The 11094-nt window shown below is 41.6% G+C and overlaps 1 protein-coding gene and 2 long non-coding RNA genes across 4 annotated transcripts in view; 1 reads left to right on the plus strand and 2 right to left on the minus strand.

Annotated features, from left to right (window-relative positions):
• Window positions 1–3175: 3175 nt before the first annotated feature.
• On the minus strand, window positions 3176–7906 carry LOC126401909 (uncharacterized). The gene is made up of 4 exons (XR_007571134.1): window positions 7789–7906; window positions 3817–4304; window positions 3507–3602; window positions 3176–3410 (listed from the first exon to the last, which is right to left on the minus strand). It is a non-coding gene; the product is annotated as an uncharacterized LOC126401909 (long non-coding RNA).
• LOC126401908 (uncharacterized) lies at window positions 7489–9207 on the plus strand. 2 transcript variants are annotated; one of them, XM_050063466.1, is made up of 4 exons: window positions 7489–8089; window positions 8279–8453; window positions 8688–8902; window positions 9002–9207. In XM_050063466.1, exons 1-4 carry the CDS (start codon window positions 7690–7692, stop codon window positions 9091–9093), a joined length of 882 nt encoding a protein of 293 aa, XP_049919423.1. In that variant the 5' UTR covers window positions 7489–7689; the 3' UTR covers window positions 9094–9207. The 2 variants fall into 2 exon arrangements, with proteins under 2 accessions (XP_049919423.1, XP_049919422.1); XM_050063465.1 differs by having other exon boundaries at window positions 8688–9207.
• A 1266-nt stretch (window positions 9208–10473) lies between these two features.
• Window positions 10474–11094, minus strand: part of LOC126401887 (uncharacterized) — a 20180-nt gene continuing 19559 nt past the window's right edge. Inside the window, exon 9 of the long non-coding RNA XR_007571132.1 lies at window positions 10474–10677. This is a non-coding gene — a long non-coding RNA (uncharacterized LOC126401887). The remainder of the gene's footprint in view (window positions 10678–11094) is intronic.

Below are 11094 nucleotides of genomic sequence, written 5' to 3' on the forward strand. Positions count from 1 at the left end.
TTTATCTCAAAAACTTAATTTTTGACAGCATTTTGAATTTTGCTCTAATGTGAACAATTGGAGTCAATGTAAAAATGGCAATTTTAAACATCAGTTTTTCACTTCTGGAGCAAATCAATCATTGTTAAAATAAATTACCAACATCTCCATGCTGTCTAGATGCAATATGTGTATTTTCAGATTTTTGTCTTAATAACTGAATTTTTTACAGTGGTATGAAATCTGCTTTTCCATGCATGGACGGCTGCTAAACCTGCACTTCTGGCTTAGTCAATTTGTGAAGCTACACATGAATTGGCACTGACTAATTAGCTCAGTGAGATAGAATTCCAAACGCTTGCTTTGGCAATATGTACAGTGTTACCTCATGCCAATAAAGCCATTTGAATTGAATTGATAGAAATTGATTCTTAGTCTCAGAGGTTGTGAGTTCAAGCCTCAGCTGATGCAAAAGGCAGATTGTGTTGCTAAATTCCTAAATGTCTTCCAATTCTTCTGCTTGTTGCTCAGAATTGCCTAAAAATGCCCGGACCTGTCCCATTGCTGCGCAGCAGCTATAATTCATCTCGTTCTGTATTTTAATTTTTGTTTGTCAATATTTGAGTCTCTGATCACTTCAACCATTCACCAATGTGTGTTATGTCTGATGCAACTGCTGTCATTGTTTACTGTAGGGTCTGTGTAATTTTACCAACACAAATCTTATCACATAGGCATCATACTAAATAGACCCACATTTTCAATGTTACATATGATAAAATGCTTTAAAAAGGGAAAAACACCTGCCTGAACCAGTTTATTGTGTAGATTAAGACCTCAAAGAGAGAGGGATCATTGAACTGCAGGGTGAATGCTTGGCCAGAAGCCAATGGGCCAATGTTTAAGAGCAGTGTTTTTGATGATATACACCTGAGATGACAGTGCTGATAACAGAGTAATGCATACCTTTTCTTTTTTCAGCTTTTGCCTTTATTGAGAGAAGACAGTGAAGATATGACAGGAAAAATAGGGAGAGAGAGCAAGAAATGACACGCAGGGACCTGCTGCTCATGGCACATAATGCCTATGTGGTATGTGCCCTAACCACTCGACTACCGGGCCACCGTATATATTTTTTTTTAGAAGATCACTGTGGGATTTATAAAAAACAATTTGGTAAGCCTCATCAATGCTCTGTGAAAAACATATTTCTATAACAGCAGTTTTATTTTGAATTCTGTCCTCAAGTGAACCACTGCAGTCAGTGGAAATCAAGCACCTTTAAACATCAGTTTGTCACTTCAATCAAATCCAATCAAAATAAAATAGACATCTCTATGTTGTCTAGATGAAGTACTTTAATTCTCAGAATTTTGTCTTGATAACTACATTTTGATAAACTATGTGTGGGTTCTCACCTGGCACATAGCCCAACTAAATCATCTCTTGACTTTGGCGATAGAGGTTGAGAGTTCAACATCCAGGTTATGGCAGGCAGAATGAGTGAATCTTATACCTGTTCAGTTATTGTGCTGTGTGAGTTAAAGCACATGAAAATATTTTAGTTGTTTTTTTGTTTTTGGTTTTTTTTGCCTTCCTCACTGTGTTATATTTTACAGATGTGTTGTGGTTTCTGTCACTATCTGTGCTTCTCAACTCTGGTCTTGTGGAATCACTCTCCATGCATGTTATTATCTGGTTTCTGCAGAGCTTGCTAACGAGCTTAACATTTGAATCAGGTGTGTTGGAAGACATGCAGGGTTGAGAAATAGCTCACATGACTTCAGAGAACAGGTGCTTGTTATTTGCCTTAATCAAGCTGACATAAAAGCCCAACCTGAAGATCCCACTTTATTCAGAGAGGATTTCACTGAAACAACTCGACAAAAAAAAAGCAACATGAAAAAAAAAACCTCAACCTAAAGAAGACAGCTCAAAAGAAACAAATTACAAAAGGTATGTAAAACTACTTTTCTTTGGTTTCATGATCAATCTTCAACAAATTAAAGTAAAAATAAGTTAATAAATCACACACTTAACAAATCAATTTTCTTCTTGGCAGAATGGAAAGTGACCACCAAAACCAGATATCTGGATACGTTCATCATTTCTCAGACATGACTACAAGTGCTGGTGGGACCAAGTACTTCACAGGCAGTTTCCAACAACAGACAAAGGTGACCCGGTTTGTCTGCTTTAAATCAGCAGTGTACAACCAACTTAGAGAATGTGAAAGTAAAATGTGCAATAACTAGAATGTTCTTATTGTATGTAGAAGTATATTAAACACAATTTAGTATACTGAAATACAATTTGATAGTTTATATACATGTACCATATTGCCTCTCAAGAGTTATTAAATACAATGAATCTCATTTCAAAATCTCAAAGCATTGCAGTGACCCTACATTAAGTGAAACTGCAAAACAACAGGTTTCACAGTGCCATGCAGGAAATAATTTACAGTGACAAATCAGACTACATCATCAACCCAGCTGTTGGATTTGAACACGACACTGAGTACAACAACTGCAACAAAGTGATCAAAGATGTACCCAATGTCAAGGATCTTGAGCAAGTAAGATGTCATCCATGTCAACATTATCAAATGTATTCAAAATGTTTTGTGGTGTTCATCAAATTGTGATCTCTTTTAGATAGACATCATTGCCAAAGTCATCCAGGTGAAAACCACTGGAGAGCAGGACACAAGTGATGGTAAAATGACGCCATTTAAAATCTACCTCATTAGTGATGCATCAGGAAGTGACAATCTGACCGTGTGGGGACAACATCATCTACCAATCAGTTCCTGGTATCATTTTGAAAGAGTGACTGTGAAGACCTTCAGTAACCGTAAAGTCCTCAGCACCACTCCACAAACAAAAATTACATCCCCCACCCCCGGACAAAGAAACAAAATCACACCAACCAATGAGGAGAAACAGGCCAAATTGCAAGAGTCAATGTTACGAGGAAATTCACCTGCAAAAGCTGCAGAACACCATTTCCTGCCTTCAATCCAGACAGTTTCAGCATCAAATGTATGCAATGTGGGGATCATGTCAAAATGTCTTCTCTCAAGCCAAAGGTAAAAGTAATCCTGACACTACAAGTTGCACAAATGGAAAAGAAGTTCCATTTGCCATCATATCTTTTAAAAGATATTGTGAAAGAAATATCTACTCANGAGACAAGAGATTTGTGCACGCAGGTGAGGGTTGACATGATGTGCAGTTTCCATGAAACTGAAAGTTTGGCTGGCCTTTGCAAATGTATACACTCTGCTTCCACAGGCGTTCTAGGTCACTGCTGGGGTTCGCAACAGGAGCTCCTGTGTTTCCAAGGAAAAAACGGCCGTCGTCATCTGTGTCTCCCGACTGCTTCTTCAGGCACAGTGGCCGGACACAGGTGAAGTAGCACTTTAGTCACTGTGGGTAAAGACTGGAAGGTTAACAACAGTTAAGCACTCCTTGACAGATTTTGTGTTAATGGTCGTACAACGACGTTACAGCGTGCCGACCCACCTCTTCCTCCTCTTCCCTCAAGATGCAGCCCGACTGCTCCTCGAGCTGAATGAACACACCGCCCTTGACCGGCTTCCTGTCATTCCACTTGCTCACCTGTGAGAGGGAAGCATTAAATCTGCTACATTAGTGGCAGCTGACCTTTCGTTCTATGGGAGAGTTGTAAGGTGCTCTACAAGCTCTACAAAAACAGTTGTGATACTTAGCATAAAGTGGGTGACAGCCTTTCCACTACTACTGTGCTTGACCATCAAGATGGCCATACAGTAGTAGCGGACGTGGGTGAGGTCGCTGTCCCTTATTCCCTCACCCTGGTTCAGCCTCCCGCAGGTCTCCTGCATCCAGGGCTTTGCCGCCTCTAGTAAGAGGACTTGCTCAGCCCTTGCAGAGCTCGCTCCACCCTCACGTCTGACAGGCAGGAAAGTCAGACAAGCACTGCAAAAAATCACTTAAAACAAATGTAATTGTCAGACACACTTTGGGAAACCAGCTCTCTTGTGTGTCCTCGGCGAGCTCAGCCGGTGTGTGGAGGACAAAAAACCCTTCTTGGTGAGCTTGTTGGCCAGGGCGTCGCAGGCCTCTCTGTCTTTAATGACAGAGAGCAGCTCCTGGTAGTCCCAGGTCCGGTCAACCGCGCTCCACCTCTTCTGGGATTGCTTTGCCCTCCTCAGCTCCTGCTCCCTCTCCTCCTGGGTGCTGTTCTGCATGCATTTGTTTTTGAGGTGGCTGGACAGCATCTCAAATGGCTTCTTGCATAGAAGGCAGTAAACAACACGCCTGTCTGGACGCTTATCCTCCCTTACACACATGAAGAGAAAAGAAAGGGAAGTGAGTGGGAGCATGATATTGCTAGACAGTGTTGCATATACGATATTGGTGGGACCTGATACATATAAATAAATACAGATATGTACACACACACACACACACACACACACACACACACACACACACACACACACACATATATACAAATACAGAATATCTGTATTGCACAGGTGCATTCGACAAGTGCCCAAACCTGCCTCTTGCTGAAAATGTCTCATGTCAAATATCTCATATAGGCTAACTGCTGTGACTGTTGTTACGGCTGTGTATGTGTTCCTTGCTGCTGTCCCTTTTCCCTCCTTTTGTAGATCTGCCCAGGTGTGCTGCATTACCTAAAGAGGTGCAGCACACCTGGCATGGAGGAGGTGCTTAAGAGCTCCTGTGCCAGTAGCAGAGGAGAGAGGCTCTGGTGTGGGGACTGCTGGCCCTGCTGCCTCTCACCATGTGGTTTTTGTTGTCTTGTTTGTCTGTTTTAACTCTAATAAATCCCATGGATTTGAGTGTTTTAAAGGTGTTCATGTGATTATTATTGGGTCAGTGATGGAGTTTTGTTCGCCCCATAGGGCCGCTTAAGGGTGGGGCGTAACAATCGCCCCATAGGGCCGCTTAAGGGTGGGGCGTAACAAATGGGGGCTCGTCCGGGAGTTGAACGTCCATGAGATGATGTAAATGTTTTTGTGTGTATCTCGTGTAGAGGTAATCTCTTTTGTTAAATCATTTGTGGTTGTTGCTCTGTGTTGAGTTGAAACTTTAGTTTTGAGCACCCTGACTAGGTAGTCACCGGGCAGGTAAGATCTTGCCACTTTGTTATTTTGCCTTTTTTATTTTTGGTGGTAATCCTGAGTGGGGGCACGCTTCAGTATATTACAGTTGGCTATTTCTATGGTCTTCTGCGATGCACTGAGTTCAGCGTTTAAAGCCGCCTCGAGCTCGGCAGGCCACTGAAGACTAGCTAGGTTAGGTAGCTGTCTTGGTAGGTACGTCAGGGTTGGGGTGCCTCAACAACTTGTTTCCTAGTTTTGGCACTTTACAGAGCAACTTGATTTTGTTTGAGATGACTAGTTTCTGTTTGGTCACGGTTTTGTGTAGCTGATAAATACTTGTGTGCTGTAACTTGTGGTTTGTGACCATTCGGGTTGTGGTCACTGCACTCCACATTTGTTAGGTCACTTGTGGGTTGCTGCTTAGGTGTAAGTTGGCAACATTTGTTTGGTGGTTAACTACATTGTGACCATTTTGTTCTGTGGTTGTTGCAGTCCACTTTTTAGTGTGGTCACTTGTGTGTTACTGCTTTTGGGTATTTCTTGTAGCAAATTCGGTGTGACCTTGTTTTGTGGTTTTGAGATGTAGTCACCCCCACAGATCACTGGATCTTTGAGTGGTGGGTGTGGCTTCCCAATTTAATAGATCCATTTGTGTTGCTGGTTTCCTGCATCCATCACGTGTGAGTGTGTGATAATGGTGTCCATTTTGTGTTGTGGTAGTGGCAGTTCACTTTTGTTGGATCTTTGTGTTGCTGTTGGTATGGCAGCAACTTTGTAGCTGGTCTGCTTGTATGATCCTTTTTGGTTTGTGGCTGTTGCACTCCACTCTTGTGTTGGTCACCTGCGTTACTGTTTTTGGTGTTGGTAATGCAGTAACTTTGTTTGGCTTTGGGTTCCTTTTCACATCATAGTTGTAGCCATTTTGCACCTGGTGGGAGTGGCACCCACTGAGTTGGCTACTTGTGCAGCTGCTGCTTATTCTTGAACTCGGTGGCAGCAGCTTAGTTGGCCCTTTTTTATGATTCGATCTTGTTAGATCCAAATTTGACCCAAGGTGACACCTTATCAGTGCTATTAATCTGTGTGTTTAGTAGTTCGTCTTAACATACAGCCTTGGTAAGTAGCACTATTTTCCTCTTACATTTCAATGAATAAATAGCGTTTGTCTCAACTATGGGGTGTTTTAACTGTAATGTATTTACCTTAACTGCTGCACTTATGGTATTGGAAGACCATGCTGCAAATACCCCTGCACTTATCCCCATGAATCTCTTCAAGAGAAGTAAGAACCGAGTTACTGCCAGTATTGAGAGCAGAGTTCTCTATTGGAGACAGGAATCAAGACATGGTAAGTTCCCCCTGATGCTATTACACCTGAATTTACGTGTGTTATTCATTCATTGAGGTTTCTCCAATTTTTTCCTCAGTCGATGTGAGGGTCTAAGGGCAGAGGATGTTGTTATGATGCTATGTAAAGACCTTTTGAGACAACTGTTTGTAAAAATGGGCTATACAAATAAAATTGCCTTGCCTTGCCATTTCCATACACCAATTTCTGCATGTTGCATAATAATTGTGGATTGTGTCTATGCATATGCTAATTCTTTGGGTTGTTAATAGAATTGTTATATCTTGCTTTTAAACTCCTTCCTACTGTGACGTTCACCTACTGTTTGAGGTTGCATTGTCTGAGTTTTTTTTAATGGTTTTTAGGGATTGGGTTATTCTGTCATATTATGTTAGGCAAGGTAATAGGTAAAGGTAATATCGTTGTCTTAATTCTTGATCACTGTTGGATGCTGTTACCACTATTATAGTATATTATTATGCACTGATTGGCACTTTATCTTGATCGCTCCTTACTGCAGATTAGTTGACACTGCTTTTGTTTGTTTTTTGTTCTTTTTTTAGCCATTCTGTGCATTTCACTTGGACACTGTGCGCTTAACAGTGCCCTGAATTCTTATTATCTACTTCTCAAATTCCTTTTATCCTCTGTGCCCTGCTTGTGTTTCTTATTTTCCTCCAGGTGAGCCAGGGTTGTAACATAATGGGGGCTCGTCCGTTTTTGATCATTTTCCTCTAGATTTTTGTTGGTTCCTTGGTGTTCCTTTGTTGCTTGATGGAGTGTGTTGGCTGTGTGCTTCTCTCCTTTCTGGTTTGCTTTTGGTTTGGTGAGTATGGTTGTCATCTGTAGGCCACACATTTCAGTGCTAGAGCTCCCTGGTTATGTAGAGTGAGTGTTCCAGCTGGACTTTGGTCCTTCCAATGGTTCACTCTTTTGTTGTTTTTTCCTTTTTTTGTTTTCGAGGGTATCCTGGGTAGGGGCACGCTCCAAGTTTCTGCAGTTGGCTGTATTTTGGCTTTCTGTGGAGCTTTGGTTTTTGCGTTTAAAGCCGCCTCAAGCCTGGTAACCTCAGAAGATACTTAAGTTTTAGTCTGGTTAGGCAGGTGTCCAGGGTTGCTCCACTCTGCTCTGTGTTGCACTGGTTTTGTGGTTTGAACTTGACAGCCATGCTCCCTGTTTGTTTGTTTGTTTGTTTGTCTCCCCCTCTGCACTGCCAACCCTAGCTAGCACACCTACCTCTGTGATGCCCCGCCAGTTCAGCACTCCCACTCCCTCCCTCAGCCCATGTTCAGCCTGTGAAATAAAGCACCGCCTAATAAAACTTGAGGAGACTGTCACACACCTGCAGGAAAATCTTTCCTCGCACCTGCTGAACTGGTCCCAATCCATCTGGTCCCCTCCGGCTGGCCATCCCACATCAGCGTCCGCTTCAGCTCCGGCTGGCCCCTCCACTTCAGAGTCTGCTTCAGCTCCGGCTGCTCCTTCATCAGATTCAGATTCTGCTGGGACTGACCCTTCTGCATCAGCATCCGCCTCTGCTCTGGCTAGCCCCTCGCAATCAACTTCACTGTTGGCTTCCGGCAGTCCATGGAAGAAAGGAAAACACTCTGTAGGGACCCCACAGCTGAAACAAACGCTGATCGGTGAGTAAGAATGTCTGTCTCTCTTTCCCTGCCTCCCCAAATAGGTGCATGTTTTCAGTGGGACTTTGTCTGAAATATTTGCTCTGTATGTGGGTAATGATGGATTTCTTTAAATTAAAAAGCGTGATTGTCACATGTGCTCTATATCCACACCTACATTAATGATGTTGTTGTTGTTTGTTTGTACAGGTAAGATCCTCCTCGGATTCCAGAAAGCCTCTCTGGGTTCCAGGTTCAGGCTCAAGGATAGGGAAAATGCTCATACCAAGAGGGGTCATGCTGAGCACTTTGCCACCAATATATCAGCAGGCGAGGATGAGATCTTGGGCCTCTGGTACTTGTACAACCCTGAGAAGTTGCAGGCGTGAGTACTCCTACCGTAGCTCATAACACACAAGTATTTTATACATTACAGGGTCCACTCCTTAAAGTTAGTGGTCAGTGTCAAAGTGGGAGAGCATGGCTCTAGACCTGCTCTATTAGTAAAGTATAGTGAGAAAACTTTTGCTGTGGTTTGGAACTGCACTTGCCCATTGCAACAGCTGAGGCTGGTGCATGGTGTGTACATGTTGTTGAAATTGTCCTGTTCTTTCTCCAGGTGGCCTGAGATTTTGCAGGCAGCAGGTTACCGAGTAACCTCCATCAAAGCTATTCTTCTAAATGTGAGGGCTTTTCTCCGACACATGGACATGTTCCATAAGGATGAAAGCCAGCTGTCTTCAAGTGAAATCGGGGAGCTGTTGAACCTCATCAAATCTCTCCAGTCTCACATACTCAAGGAGATGGCAGCCCATCATGAAAAAGAAACAACAAGTAAGTGTTATTATGTCTCAGTGAAGGAACTTCCTTTCAAACCTCTTTTTTTAAACTGGATGATAATTTCCACCAAACGTTTGTCGTCTGTCTCTCCAGGCACGTATGAGGCTGCTGCAGAGGAGATGCCTTGGGTGGAATTTGGAGCCGCTTCGCCACCAGAGGGACAGGAACACCATCAGGCGGATTGACCGGACACCGAGGAGGAGGTGGTGGGGAAAAGACGGCTCAAAAAGAGACTTTTCCTATAGAGTGATGAAGAAGAGACTGAGCATGCAGAGGGAAAGGAGAAGACAAAGTGTGAGGGGTGAGCGGAGGAGGGGCAGATGGAGAAGAGCTGCACACCAAAGAGAAATGAGGAAGGGCAGCAGGAGGGGCAGCTGGGGCAGGTCCACCAAGAAGAGGACCAGGTCCACCAACCACAGGGTGAAGATCATGGGGGTCATATTGCATGTTATGTTTTATTTTACTTAATTTTTTTGCAGTTCTTCTTTATCATGTTCTTTCATTGTGTCTTAATGTTCCAAATACAGTAAAAAATAGTTGTTTAAATAAAGTTGTTTTGAACTTGGATTTGGAGTTGAGTGATTTTTCTTGGAAGCAGGATTATGTGCAGGGGTGGGCTTGGGAGATGTTACTCATAGAGTTGGACAAAGTAGCATGGCACCTCTTTCTGACCAAGGACATCATTTATTCCAAGTTTGCTGAAACAGAGAAACAAAGAGGTCTTGGTGTCTTGATTTGGTTTTTAGGAAGGTTTTTTGTCTATTTTTATCAATTCTCAAGTGGGGAAAAAAGTGAAAATTTATCAGTAAATACGTGTAACAAATGGTACACACCTCAAAATTACTCCAACAAATGAGACATAATTAGGCATGTGGAGGTCCATCATATGGGCATGTTATAATGTTCTGAGTTACATTTTCAGTAAACTTTTTAATTTATATGTATGTGTGTATGTATATATTTGTATGTATGTATATATGTGTGTATATATGTGTATGTATGTATATATGTGTGTGTATATATGTGTATGTATGCACGTATATATGTGTATGTATACACACACGTATATGTATGTATACACACACGTATATGTATGTATACACACACGTATATGTATGTATGTATACACACACGTATATATGTATGTATACACACACGTATATGTATGTATGTATACACACACGTATATATGTATGTATACACACACATGTATATGTATGTACATAAACACGTATGTACATGTATGTACATATATACGTATATACATGTATATACATATATACATGTATATACATGTATATATGTATATACATGTACATACATGTATATACATATATACATGTATATACATGTATATATGTATATACATGTACATACGTATATATGTACATACATGTACATACGTGTTTATGTACATACATATACATGTGTGTGTATACATACATATATACGTGTGTGTATACATATATATATGTATATACATATATACATATATATACATATATATAATATATATATGAATGACATGGAAAAACATTATAGATTCCACAACTACCTACCTGCAGTTGATCTCACGTGTGTGCTTAAAAAGGTGTTAGTATCAGGTAAAGGTGTTCGTATCAAGTGGAGATGATATTGCTAAGGCCCGTAGCATATGCGCAGCCTCGCTAGCGGGTTTCCACACTCCAGATCAGCAGCAGCAGCACACCACGACGTGGAAGTTTGGATTTGGAAGTGGAAGATGAACGTGGATGCAGTATATAGGGGGTCTGGTTAGATTTAGGCACAAGAAAGAAGAGTTGGTTATGTTAAGGTAACATAAGGGCTTGGGAGACGTTAGTCATAAAAGGTAAAGGTGAGTACAGTAGCATGGAACCTCTGTCTGACCAAGGACGACATTTATTCCAAGTTTGTTGAAGAAATCATATACATATGTGTGTGTCTCTGGAAAACAGAGTCAGCGGAGACTGCATTAAAACTATGTGTTCATCAGATGACAGCAGAGACAGTGAGGGGCCTGACACTCTTATTTCACATGCAAGTCATTTTGATTTTCCTTTTACAAAGACATGCACTGCTCACATGTAACACAAACACAGCAAAGGAAGGTTTTTTGTAAATAAATGACTAGATAAATAAACGGACCCATAAGCAAATGAATAAAACGATTTAACGAGTTAATTGAT

Source organism: Epinephelus moara, chromosome 15 (assembly GCF_006386435.1).
Source record: "Epinephelus moara isolate mb chromosome 15, YSFRI_EMoa_1.0, whole genome shotgun sequence".
Classification (NCBI taxonomy): Eukaryota; Metazoa; Chordata; class Actinopteri; order Perciformes; family Serranidae; genus Epinephelus; species Epinephelus moara.